At 41.8% G+C, this 13496-nt stretch overlaps 1 protein-coding gene across 6 annotated transcripts in view; it reads left to right on the top strand.

The window, feature by feature from the left end:
* Cadm1 (cell adhesion molecule 1) overlaps positions 1-13496 on the top strand; it is a 330847-nt gene that overhangs the window by 255120 nt on the left and 62231 nt on the right. For all 6 annotated transcript variants that reach the window (XM_028866478.2, XM_028866482.2, XM_028866485.2 and 3 more), the window contains exons 2-3: positions 8640-8786; positions 10392-10544. In XM_028866478.2, coding sequence (XP_028722311.1) covers positions 8640-8786; positions 10392-10544 — 300 coding nt within the window. The remainder of the gene's footprint in view (positions 1-8639; positions 8787-10391; positions 10545-13496) is intronic.

The raw sequence follows: 13496 nt of genomic DNA, 5'->3' as shown, positions 1-13496 counted from the left end.
CATTTTAATTGAAAAGCTAATTCAGACCTTCGGGTTTCATGGCTGGTACCGCTCCGTAGACACATTCAGCGTAGTGACTCACACCTCCTCCCTTTGGGGATCAGACAAGCTTAAACCTTAAGCGTCATAATTGGCTTGGCCTTTTTAGTGGTATAGGCCCTGATTAAAAAGTTATTGAACTTGGAGTCTTTCAAAGGGATGGACGCTAATGTGATGGTTGGAATTGAAACAGCACAGACACGCATGCTCTGTAACTACTTTCATTGTCACCATCTTCCCTGAAAAGACTTTTCCTGTGTCTAATCAGTGTTGCCTTTCACAGAAGAGATACCCATTCCATGGAAATGCAAGGTGCACTGTACTTGACCTCAGTTCCTCAGCCTCCATGCTGAAAGCCAATAGACGAAATGGTAAAAATAGCTGGGTGCATATTTGTCTTTAAAGTTGAGATTCCGGTCACCTTTAGTTTGGCATGGTGTAAGGATCATTCCCCTGGGAGGGAAAAGCAGAAATAACTCTTCTTGCAGCTGAGATTAAAGAGTTTCATGGGGACAAGAAAAACTTTACATAATTCCTTACAGTAACTTTTCTCCTATTTTAAAACCAGACAGACTCCTTTGCAGTTTGTAAGGTCAGGGTAGAATTATCAAAAATCTCTTCAGTCTGGAAGATGTGTTGGCCTTAGTTCTGTGAAAACCCCAATGCAAGGGCTGTGAAGGAGAGATCTTGCTGTGCTGTCTCATAGCTACCTCCACCCCAAGGAACTTCAAAATACAAGGGAGACGGGGAAGAAGGGGATTTGCAGAAGCAAGCCTTTGTGCCCCTTGGTGAGGCAGATGTTCATGAAGACCCGAGCTGTATGCAGTGCAGCGCCACCTCTGTGAGCATCTGTATTCTCTGCCTGCTCCCTGCCCTTGCATTTTAGAGTTAAAGGTGAAATTCCATCTTTAACCCCCTTGTGGTTGTCTGAGCTGTGATTAATGAACTAGATGTGATTCCCTGCAGACCTTTTCAACGTGGATGAAGGATGGAATTTTAAAAATAAATAAACAAACAAACAAACCACGCCTTTTGCTTAATACAGCTTTTAAAATTAATGTCCATTTTTTTTTAATGTCAAGAAAACAAAGGGAATTTCTTGCAAGTGTGTGCAGCTTGCCACAATAGGCCTTAATTGGTGTCAAGGAGATGTTAGGATGAATGAGGAAATGCCCATTTAGCTGATAAGACTGAAAAGTGGGACCTTGTTATGAGCTGTCATCTCAGCATGTATTTAAACTATAGCAAAACTGAAACATATTTGCCATATAGATCATAATGACTCCAAAGGAGCCATTATGCTCTATTATGTAATTACATAATCAAAGCATGCATAGTAATCAGCTTTTGGAATTCAATGCTAATCAAACATACCTATACTATGTGTTTAAGCTAAAATAGAGAGCGTTAATTTGCCATTAGTCAACTAAACAAGAATGTGTATACAGAATATTCATGAATAGCTTAATGTTGTGTCAGATATTTTTTGTTTTGTATTCAGGGGAAATCAACAATTTTAATTGAAGAAAAGCCAGCACCAAGGAAGATTCCTCTTTAACTTGCCGTTCAGAAATTTGCCTCACCTTTTACTGATTATAAAGGGAGATTAAGAATAAATTCAATGTTTTTCCTTATAAGCTAAAGTGACACAGCAGCAATTATAGAACAGTGGATACTTAGGAGTGTCTAGCCACCTCTGTGTATAGGACACAGTCTTAGAAATACCGCCTAAAAACACGGCAACGCCTTCAGAACAGCAATAAAAAGTGAACGTATATCACTTTTACAATTAGAATAAAATCAATGCATGCTATTTAGAAACAGGCAAGAGGAGGCGTTCCTTGGGGACTCTGTCAGGAATATGTCCTGTCCTGTTGCTTGCCCTATGGTTTTTGGCACATCTCTGTCCAGGGCCTAGGTCTGTCAGGAAGAATTGCTCTTGGAGGTTTCTTTGGCTTCTCTGGATAAAGAGGTTGGGACAGTGTTTGGGTCAGTGTCAGAGAGATCTTTGTCCATATAGTTACCTTTTGTCTGTAAGCTTATGGCCTGTGTGGCTTGTGGTCATAATTGTTTTGACCATTAAGAAGATGGAGCTGGTCCTTGGAACAGACAGTCAACATTCTGATTTTACTTTTGGGGACAGAAAAACATGGATGAGGATCAAAAAGGTTAACAGAAGCCTTGTGAGCCACAGACAGATTGATTGCTTTTGATTTTAAATAAATATTCAAGTATTCATGAAGGTTGGGATATTGCCTCTCTTAAAAATAAAAAATTGTATTTGTTTTGAAGAGGTCATCCCCTTAACCTTTAACCCTGGTTGATGGAACTCTCTTTTGGGACACGGCTTTCACTGTCTCTCATCAGTATGTAGCTGACTCAAAATGCTACTGTCATGTTTAAATGGGACTGAATTCTTTCATCAAAAGCTTTCGTGGCTTGAACTTCAAATAATTTATTTTCAAATTACTTTTACTGTAATTCTTATTAATTCAAATAGGTTTCTGATTTGATATAAAACTCTGTAAATGTAGGGAACAGTTTAATGAATTGAAAGATAGGATTGAGTCTTTTAAAGGAAATGTACAAAATATGCTGACAATAATTGCTTAGATAGAAATCAAATCTTAATGGCTTTGTTAATGATTTGTAGCACATACTGTGTTTACATTGACTTGAGGGAACATATGCAGTTAGAAAGATTTCTCCCTCTGGGTTTCGACAGAATCTTAATTCTTTTGTTTCCTCTTCTGAAACATACTCATCTCTGTTCTGGCTCTTGGAAACTTTAGCTGGAACTGCAGTGCCTCTGCTTGTAATAATGGTCTTATTCGGTCGAGACGGACTCTCTTCTTCCGAGTTGAGCACATCTTTAACAGGGTAATAAAAATAGGACCCAATAGAAGTGAGCATAGGTAACAAGTTTCAGGTCACACAGGGCTCCCACAGCAATCGAAAATAAGCTTTCCAAAGACACGCAGGTGTTTTGTTTCTTTGAAAGTTTCAAACTTTGATGCCTCTTGGAGAATAAGAGTGAGTCTTTGATAGCTGTAAAGCTTCCAGAACTGGGCCTGGGGAGATGGTGGCAAAGAGTGCTTGCTGGTCAAGCATGAGGACCCAAGTCTGAATCCTCATAACCCACGTAAGAGCTGGGTGTGGCTACTAGTGCCTATATCGGTGGCTAGGGAGAGCCAAGCAGTCCTGGGTGCTCACTGACCACCAGTCTAGCAAAATCATGGTGAGCTCCAGGTTCAATAGGAACCCCTGCATCCAGGGAGATTGGTGGAGTGATAGAGCATGTCACCCCATCCTCCTTTGGCCTCCACACCTGCTGCACTGGCTAATGTTCCTGCACACAAGTACATGCATACATGTACACAGTATATTTAAGAAATCTACTTTTGGGGACCATAGTAAGGGCTTTAAGTCCCTGACTTCATCATCATCAATGTGGGTTTTCTTTTAGCCATCTACATTTGGGGCTTGGGTGCCTCCTGTTTAGACAGTAATCCTGCCAAGTTAATGCTACAGTTTCAGTTTTTCCTAGAGCCGGGATGGAGACAGTTTCTTTAATATGATTTAGCTGCTGAGGGAGAAGGCCAAGGGCTTTATGTATTGTTTCTTTGTGCAAACCACCCTCCCAGTTAAGTGTCATGGTGCCCCTCTGTGTGTGTGGGTAGGTGGGAGTTTCCATAGCTGCCATGGCATTCGCTGAAATCTGTTTTAACAGTGACTTGACCTTTCATTACGGGCCTGACTGGGAAAACTCCCCCAGTTTTATTTGTTTTATTGTTTTAAGTGTTGTATTTGTTAGCAGCCAGGCAGCAAGGGCGAGAGCTCTGGGCATTGGCAAATGCCCACCATGCCCTGGTAATAAAGGCTTTCTCTGGGGGCAGAGTGCGCTGTGTGCTGAAAGGAGGAGGCAGTAGTAAACAGGTACTTTGCATTCAGGACGACCTCTCTCTCATCTTGAAGTGTGTAATTGTGTTCAGGATAAATTATGGAAATAAAAAAAAATCACAAGTTGCTTATAAGGAAATAACCCTCTTTAAAAACAAGCAATATTTCCAAGGCAGAACCAGAGGGACCTTAGCAACCAGTCCTGAGATGTTGGTTGGTGAGCAGGGCCAGGGGAAGGGAGTTGTCTTCCAGAACAAGGTTCTACCACCTCTTAGCTCAGCCACTTAGCTGAATCATGCCAGGCAACTTCCTCAAATCAGACTCTGGAGTTGAATCTTTATGGCAGAAGTACTGAAAACCCCAGAAGACTAGGAAGGGGAATGCAGCCAGTGCCCCGTCCAGCACTGAGGACATCTTAGTTCTTCTTCCTGTTTCTCACTTCCACCTCTGGCTTTGAGATCCTGTTACTTGTCACTTCTGTATGGACATAGTGCTGATTAAATGGACAGGAATGGAGTCTAGCGTTTTGTGCAATGCCACCTAAAGGGAGTATTTAACAAAATGATGTTTTAGAAAAGAGTCTCTGAGCATTTATTTATATAAGTTAGAAACTGCTAATAAGAAACTTATGTCCCAATACCAGTCCTATCAAGATGCCATAAGGGTCACTGGTAGTCATCAAAGGTGTTTTACCTTTTGTAGACAATAAGCTTTCTTGTCTTTGTAACTGTCCAAGAAGTGTCTGGTTTAATGGAGGATGCTTGCTCCTGAATGAAAGGCTCTCTTTAATTTAGGTCTTCGTTTTTAGGAATTACAGAGCAACTCTGAAAGTTAACCAGGTGTGGTAGGGCATGTCTGTAATCACACTTAAGTATGAAGCCGGAAAATTGCTATAAATTTGTGGGTAGCCTGTGCTACCTAGCCAGGAGCAGACCATTCAAGGGGACACAGCAAGACTCTTTCTGGAAGAGCGAACCACAGGGCTATCACGATGAGGCACCTACCACCAAGCCTGAGGACTTTGATCCCTGGAACTCACTTGATGGAAGGAAATGCCTGACTCCAGCAAGTCATCCTCTGATTTCCACATGCACACACGTAGAAGTAAATGGAAGTGTGTGAAGAAAAATAGACAACAAAAAAACCCTGAAAGTTATAGGAAGCACCCCTATGATACTACAACTTCTGGTATAAATTAAAATTCACTTTGATTCTGTCTCCCAAACTTCATCCAAATGCACCAATTAGCGGTTGGAAATGTCTACACATGTCAGCCATTGCTCCACCCTTAAAATAAATTACCTGGCTGTTAACAGCTTCATTTAATGGCTAGATATTGTACCTATTTGATTTCTTTTCCCCTGAACATGTACTGTTCCTGCCTTGACAGTATGTCAGCTAATTGAGTTTTAGAAAACTCTGAAGGGTTTTTAAATGCATTCTTTAAGGAAGATACCAAAGTTTCGTGTTTCGCTCCTGCTACACATGAGATTGCATTTTGTGACAACCTAATTGTCTCAACATTCATTTCAAGGGGGAAATTTATCAAGTCGTAGTGTGTACTCTTCCTTTTGGAAGACATATTTGAGGATGTGAGCAGAAATCATTTTTACATAAAGGCTTCAGGCAGTAGGGTACTGACATACGTACTGTATTTTCCTCGCTGTCATTCAAGTCCTTTGCCGCAAATAAATAGGTCATTATTATCCCATTGCAGCCATCCATGGTGCCTCAAAGTATGGGGCTCTGTTTAATATAACTGCCATCCAGCTGACCTGTATAATTTATTGGTGATTTTTTTAAAAGAATGACATCCTTGGGCCACCACCATCAGCCAAAGCACTTCGATGTCTTTCAGCCAAATATTTCATTATCACATAATTTTCCATATTGGTATGCCAACCCTATTATAGCATAGCTAGAAGTTGGCGGGTTTTTTTTTCAGGCATTGGATTTGGGTCTTAATAATTAAAAAATAATAACTCCATGATGTTGACAACATCACCATGGGTTTGCAAATTAGCGAGCCAAGGCAAAAAGTTTACCTGAGTGACTTGGTAAATGGACTGGTCATAGAGTACCCCATTTTAAGTAATAATTAGGAACATGTAGATTGTGTTATCAAAACAAAAAACAAAAACAAAAACTTTGACTTGATGTCACTACCTTTGTTCTTAAAAATGCAAAACCATGCTTCACTCCTCTTGGTTCCCAACCCCCTACATTAAGGCTGCTATAAATATAGTAGCCTCTTCTCAGGGTATACTGGCCATAGAACTTCTATGAAGAACTAAAATTAAAGCCAATAGTACTTCCACAGAAACTGTCAGGACTGAATTAGCAGTAGCTTTAAGTCTCAGGAGTAGTAGTTGGTATCCAAAGGGATTGATGCCTGTCAGCAGGCAGCCTCTGCACATGTACCTTCTACCTGTTGAAGACTTGTTTGTGTTACTAATACATTCCCTGCAGATGGAAGCAATCTCTTCCTGCCCCAAGAAGAGCCTGTTTGATATTCTGGTCCCCTCAATGCAAACCCCGTGGCTTTAACATGGTTTTACTCTCCCATTACAGTGTAATTTTTCCTTAATTGCCTTACCTAAGTTACCCTGCAAACATACGGTGTCCAGTGTCCTGCTTTCTATTCACACTTATCCAAGGCCAGCAAGTCAACCTTGAAAAGCTGGCCTGATTGGCAGGAATTCCTGTCACCTTGGTCTTTGCTCATATCTGGGAATAACCCATTCCTTCCTGCTGGGTTCTGACTTCTGTGTTTGTTACAGTAATCCACAGGAGGAAAACAATAAACACCCCCCTCAGTTTTTTTCTGATCACCCCCACTGCATTGTTACTCTGTAACAGTATCCCCCCCCCAGCTTCCCAGTCCTCCACTCTGCTGTTACTCTGTAACAGCTTTCGCCCCCCATCCCTCCCTCCCTGCTTCTCAGGTTCAGTCTCCTTCCAGCCGTATAGGCCTGTGTCCTCACAGCAGGGCTACTTTCAGGGGTCATGGAGCTCAAGGTCAAGTTTCATTTGTGTTTGCTCTACAAGCACCAGGCATTTTGTTTATCTGCAGCTCTTATGATTCCCCCCCCCCCCCCTTATTCTTCTAGTTTCCTCTCTTCTAATCCTCTGCCAGGGGCTGGTCTATTTCTAGGTGGATTTGGCTTTAAGCCATTTTAGACACCCCATCACACTTACCTACTGTGTCCTGCCAAGAAAGGCTCCTTCAGAAGAAATGTGATCGCAGGTGGAAATCCTCCACTTATTCTAATTGTACTCTCTTTTTGCTGTCTCGATTTTTTTATTCTTTAAAGTAGCATTTATCTTTGACCTTTGCTTCTTGATGTGACAACATTTCTTCAAGGAGTGAAGAAGACACCCTAAGCTGATACATGCCAGCTACACAGAGAGCTCCTGCAGAGCAGGGACCCTAAGGCTGCATTCTTGCATGCTCTACTCCCACATGTGATAATGGCTTCCTAAGTGTGGCGATTTCTGGTCTAGAGAAATGATGAGGGTGATGGGGTGGTGGTGGGATGGTGATGACGATGTGATGGTGACGGTAGTAGTGATGATCGTGTAGCAGTAACCATCTGTTTAGTCTGAGAAGCTGGACATGGTGAGAACTGCTTTGTGTTTATAACAACTCTGTGGGATAGCTTTTAATTACGGCCCCATTTTGTAGATGGGAAACTGATGTAAGAGCGGTCTGTCTTCTCCCTTCTGGACTGACTGTCACATCTGCTGCCTGTACACACACTTTTTGTGGGGGAAGTAGATATTAGATACCTGTTTTATGTACATCTCAGCTCCTTAAAGGCTAAGGCAGTGTCCAGGACTTCTCTGTCTCCTGTTAGGCCAACCACAGAATCGAACACTTCACAATTCCTTATCTTCTGCATCTAAATTGAACTTCCACCTTGTGCTGTGGATCTTTTCACACATTTAGGAGATGCTCTGGCTCCTGGAACAAATCTTGAGCTGCAAACTAGCCCAGATCTGGAGATAAGCCTTGTATCAGTGGATCTGAGAGCGTTCACATTTTGACTTGTTCTGAAAATCTTGTAGTGGCTGAAGGGGTTATCTGCAGGGAGGGTGGTGAGCTCAGAGCTGCCTAAGGCTTTGGGTGAGTTATGAAGGTATGTTTTTGAGAGCAGAGTCAGACTCTCAACTTTAGGCCTTCTGGGTTGTATTAAGAGCCAGTTTGGTCCTCCCTCCCACACAAGACAAAATGACCTGCCTGTACATTGGGAATGTTAGCCTCTGCTAACTAGACAGGGTCATTTATTGAGCCTTCCTCCCTCAGTTAACTGACCATTGAAATTAGCGTGGCTCAAGGCCATGTGGTCTAGGCTTGGCCTTACCTCCCCTCTTCTAGGTGGGGGTCTTTAATGTCCACAGCAATCAGTACCCTGGTCTTTCTGGTTCCACCTCAGCACACTGGTTGACAGTTCAAAATACTGAAAGTTGGGACCTCAGTACCCCTTACTTTGAGCCATGGCAATTCCAAGCTTACTTGTATCTTAACCCAGATTCACCTCAGCTTGATGACTCCTTTTGTGATCTAGGAAGAGAAGTATTTAGGGCCATATCAGACATTACTTTTGTAGTGCGTTTCTCACTTCTTGCTTTAATGGGTCTCACTGACTAAATTTTAAATGATGAGAGTTCCAGCTGACCTTTTTCTCCCTTTTTTAAAGGTGATGGACAGAATCTGTTTACTAAAGACGTGACAGTGATCGAGGGAGAAGTTGCAACCATCAGCTGCCAAGTCAATAAGAGTGACGACTCCGTGATTCAACTGCTGAACCCCAACAGGCAGACCATTTACTTCAAGGACTTCAGGCGTAAGTTTCCACCCCACAGGAGTAGATGGCAACTTTTTTTTACGTATGTGTTGTCTTGATAAAGAGATTGCCAAGGCCACCTTTTTCTAATTTAATGTTAGATGCTTAAAGTTTAGTCAATTCTTTAGAGAGAAGAAGAGACAGGCAATCATAATCTTTCTACTTAATAGAAACCTTGAATGGTCCCCTTTAAAAGTCTTACTTTGCAATAGGAATTGATTGTAGTAATTCAAGGTGAATTGCAATCGAGTCCCAAATACTTAGCTGACACAAACAACTCAAATAGGGTAAGGCAAGGAAAATATAGCATTCTGATAGGGAATCTGTTTGGTTTAAAGATTAGCATTTCCAAGGCAATCTATATCTGTAATGACAGGACCAGATCTTTCACCATAGCCTCTGCTGTACAGAGATGGCCAGATGCTGAGATCCATTCAAATGCAATTTAACAAAAGGCAGCCTTTGAAACTGAATTGTATATGACACCAATGGCTCATATGGTTGCTGTAGCTTGGCAAGACACCTAACTGTGAAGGAAGTATCTATCATGCCTGTTTTCGCTGGCTTGCCTCCTGTTCACTCCCAGTATTTTGGGCCATTCTGTGGACAGAGCTGATAAACAAGGAACATTTGAAGGGACTAAAGAAAGGCCAGTGACATGGCTCAGAGGCTAAAGGTGCTTGTACCAAACCTGACCACCTTAGTTCCATTCCCAAAACCCACATGGTGGAAGGAGAAACCAGCTCTACAAAGTAGTCCTCTGAATTTCACATGCATATGGCACTGATAGCCTTTGCTAAAATTGATAAGACATTGAAAAAGACTTTTTTGCATTAAATAATAATTCCACATATGGTGCATTTTGGTAATTCCAAGTTCTTGTTTGGTGTCTGATCAATTTCCTACTGTAAGGTAGACTTACCTAGAAAACTGTGTAACCAGCTAAGCCCTCAAAAAGCCTTGGATCAGGCTGCCCCACCTCAATTCATATCCAAGTAAAGAGTCTGCTATAACATATTAAAAATCAGTATTTTACTTTGAAATTACCTTTTTTGTGCCGGGCGGTGGTGGCACACGCCTTTAATCCTAGCACTCGGGAGGCAGAGGCAGGCGGATCTCTGTGAGTTCAAGGCCAGCCTGGGCTACCAAGTGAATCCCAGGAAAGGCGCAAAGCTACACAGAGAAACCCTGTCTTGAAAAACCAAAAAAAAAAAAAAAAAAGAAAAAGAAATTACCGTTTTTGTGTTGTTTTATCTCATAATTTGGACCCACTGTTTGTTTGTTTGTTTTTTGGCTTTGTGTTTTCTTTCTAAAAGTACTTTTGTTTCTGAACCTTGCTGCCCACCTCAGAGAGTCTGGCATGTTGTACAGTGCATTCAAAGCCTGCCCCTGCCTAAGTCTCTTTAGGATAGGTCACTGGGGTTATTTGTCTGCATGTAGCTACTGCAGAAACCTAAAATAGTATCATACACATACAGAAAGACTTAAATTATTTCCACTCTGTGGCTTTTTTTTTTTCTAGCATCTGACTTTCTCTTGCCTAGATAAAGAAAATAGATTGTTCGTCATCTTTTGCACAATCACTGACTGTGTTTTGTTTCACAGCTTTGAAGGACAGCAGGTTTCAGCTGCTCAATTTTTCTAGCAGTGAACTCAAAGTGTCACTGACAAACGTCTCAATTTCGGATGAAGGGAGATACTTCTGCCAACTCTACACTGACCCCCCACAGGAGAGTTACACCACCATCACAGTCCTGGGTAAGAAATGCTTGTTAGTCATGGGAAGCCAGTGGGATGGCTCAGGCTACCAAGTGGCTTCCAGTAACAAGGAAGGGGTTAAGAGTGGATCTCACTTTTCCAAGTTGTTTTAGGGAGAATCACCACTCATCTTGCTGAATTTTAAAAATAGCCTGTTTCACCAAACACTCTAAGAAATAGCAGTCGGCGGCTATAGATTCCACCTGTTCTTGGGTTTCAGACCTCAAACTTCAGAATCGAAGATCAAGAGAAGTTAGAGCCCTTAAATGAGTCACTCACCACATGAAATGACCTTGCTTCTAACTGCCCCAAGTTTTTTGCCTCTGTGCAAGAGAAGGGAAAATGGGCTCCCATATCTACACCCATGGCAAAGCTCAGAAACCTTGTGATAATTTTTCCTTCTGACTGACATCCTCATTTGAATTTGGCTTTGTTTATATATTGCCCTATTTATTACTGATAGCCCAGCTCATGCTACGGAACAGACAGCCATACCCATGAACACAGTCCTTGCTACCAGGTGCGGCCATCAGACATAGGCAGTTGAGACTGGTTTACCTAGAAAGAGCAGAGAACTGTTGGCAGGCTGTGAGGTCACCTCCAGTGACTTGAGCATCGTCATTTGTGGTCCCCAGGTTGTGATGTTCAGAGATCCCAGTGGTCAGGGTGACGGTTTTGTTTTGATGCAGTCAGCAGGTATTTCTCTACTGAAGGGTCTGAGTTCGTTGCAGTTTACACAGACATACACTCTGGTGCATGACAGGAGCTGATACAGGGTGTTGGGAACTGAATTTTCAAGGACATAATCCCATAGAGTGAGGCAGGATCTCTGATTTACACCTTCAGGAAGATGATGAATCAAACTCTATTGGAGCCAGCAGGCTGCAGCTTTTTGGTGTAATGATATGAAGATTAAAGAGGAAAGATAAATATGAAGGACATTTTTGCTGGGTGTGTGCACATGTATGTATTTATGAATGTACATATTGAGCTGCTTCCTCATTGCTTTATTTAAACACAGCTGTAAAAAGAAAAATATTTTTAATTCATCAAGCCAAACCATGTGCCCAAAGCCTGCGTGTATTCTTGATATGACTGTGCTTTTAGAAAGTCAGACTTAATGTCTGTCTACACAGTTTCTAGTGTGGACTGTGTGTGTAAGGGTCCATAGCTTGCACACATATGTCTGTCACTTTCCTTGGAAAGTTCTGCCGGAGTGAGTATTTTGGTATTGTGCAGGTGAACCAGATTCACCAGGAAGCATTTGAAGTTTCCCATTTCTGCTTGTCTACACGTGTGTGAAGCACACATGTGTGAGGTGACCATCTACATTTGAGCCGCCATCACTTGCAGCCTCTCCACAGGAGTGATGGTAACAAAACAGAATGTACCCGTGACATTTTGAATTTTCAGGATGCTTTTTTACTACATGGACCTTTAGGTTTTGATATTTTAATTTCATAGAAAAAATAATATTAACAGAGATAAGCCATTTTGCCAAGGTTACGAAGCACACAATAAAAATTAATAATCTGAGGACCTGGGGAGATAGCTTAGTTGGTGAAAGGACTTGAGTTCAATCCCCACAATAGACAGGATAGCATGCACTTATAATTCACACATTAGAGAGGCAGGCGGATGGATCCCTGGGGTTGGCCAGCCAGAGAATCCCACGCCAGGGAGACACTTGTTTGAAAAACAAGGTAGATGGTGCCTGAGGAACAGTGTCTGAGGTCTAGTCTGTACATACATGTGTTGTACATAAAGACAGGCATGAACACACACACTCACACACACAACATTTAAACTCTAGGGACTCCAACAGACCTTACTAATCTGCCTGACAAGTGCTGTGTCTGGTAGTGCAGATCCTCTTCAGTGAAAGCTCAAGTGCTGTTTCAGGGCTTTTCTGGAGCTTCACAATTTTTCAAGAGCACGTCTTTTGGACCATTGGCAAGACACTGCTTCCTGTCAGTTATCCTTGTCTGGTGCATTTATTCTAAGTCACTGTGCTGGACCAGTTTAGCTGTGTACTTGGAGTCAACTACCAACGTGTAGACTAGGGAGAGGCATCCTGCCTGCAATCCATTTGGAGGTCTCATTATTCTAGAAGTAATAGGTTCCTGCTTGTATTTTATAGAGGCATTAACTTAAGTGTACTTGAAAGTAATACTAGTCAGTGTTCTCTTTGCAGATATTATGCATTCATTTAATCTTCTATCCATTGAAGTTATCTAGGATTCCTTGACAGAGTAAAATTGTTGTCATCAGTGTGAGAGTCTTTCATATTCCAAAATCTGACAATTTCCACTGATACACATTCAAGCCTTCCTCCTAAGGTTTAGAGTTTTAGATATTATAATGAATGGAGAATGGTGTCTTTGCAACTCCGTTGCTATCCATGGCTCTCTGAAAAGGATTCTGTATGTACTTATACAGCTGTCAGTCTCCTCGATAGGTTGAAGATGCTCGTTTTAGTGATATGACTATTAGTTATTTAATGCATTCAGCAAAAACTTTAGCGTAGTTACAAGATACAGAGATGAGTGTTTGTTAATGGTTTCTAGGCTGTTCTGTAGTTACATTATGTGTAGATCTCATCTATGTAAAAACCCGAAAACTCTCCTGTGATAGTTTCTGTGTATTCAGGTGCCATGTGGGCCATTCAGTCTTCCATTTGTGACGAGTCTGTGTCCTTATCCCAGCACACAATGTAGGACTTTTCCTATTCTGTTCATAAGAGGAGTTGAACAAGAGACACAAGACTGTGCTGAGATGAATGCAGTTACTGATAATAGTAGCTAATATTATTACAGTCCTGTCCGCCTAAGATTAGTGCTCACTCTTCAGACTCCAGGAACGCAAGACCTAATTATTTTAGAGGGTCTTAGAATGAGATTTCACATACTGATCAGGTTTAAGACTCCTCTTTTGTGGTAATTAATGTGACTC

This window comes from Peromyscus leucopus, chromosome 7, assembly GCF_004664715.2.
Source record: "Peromyscus leucopus breed LL Stock chromosome 7, UCI_PerLeu_2.1, whole genome shotgun sequence".
Lineage (NCBI taxonomy): Eukaryota > Metazoa > Chordata > Mammalia > Rodentia > Cricetidae > Peromyscus > Peromyscus leucopus.
This window is presented reverse-complemented; position numbering and strand designations above follow the sequence as displayed.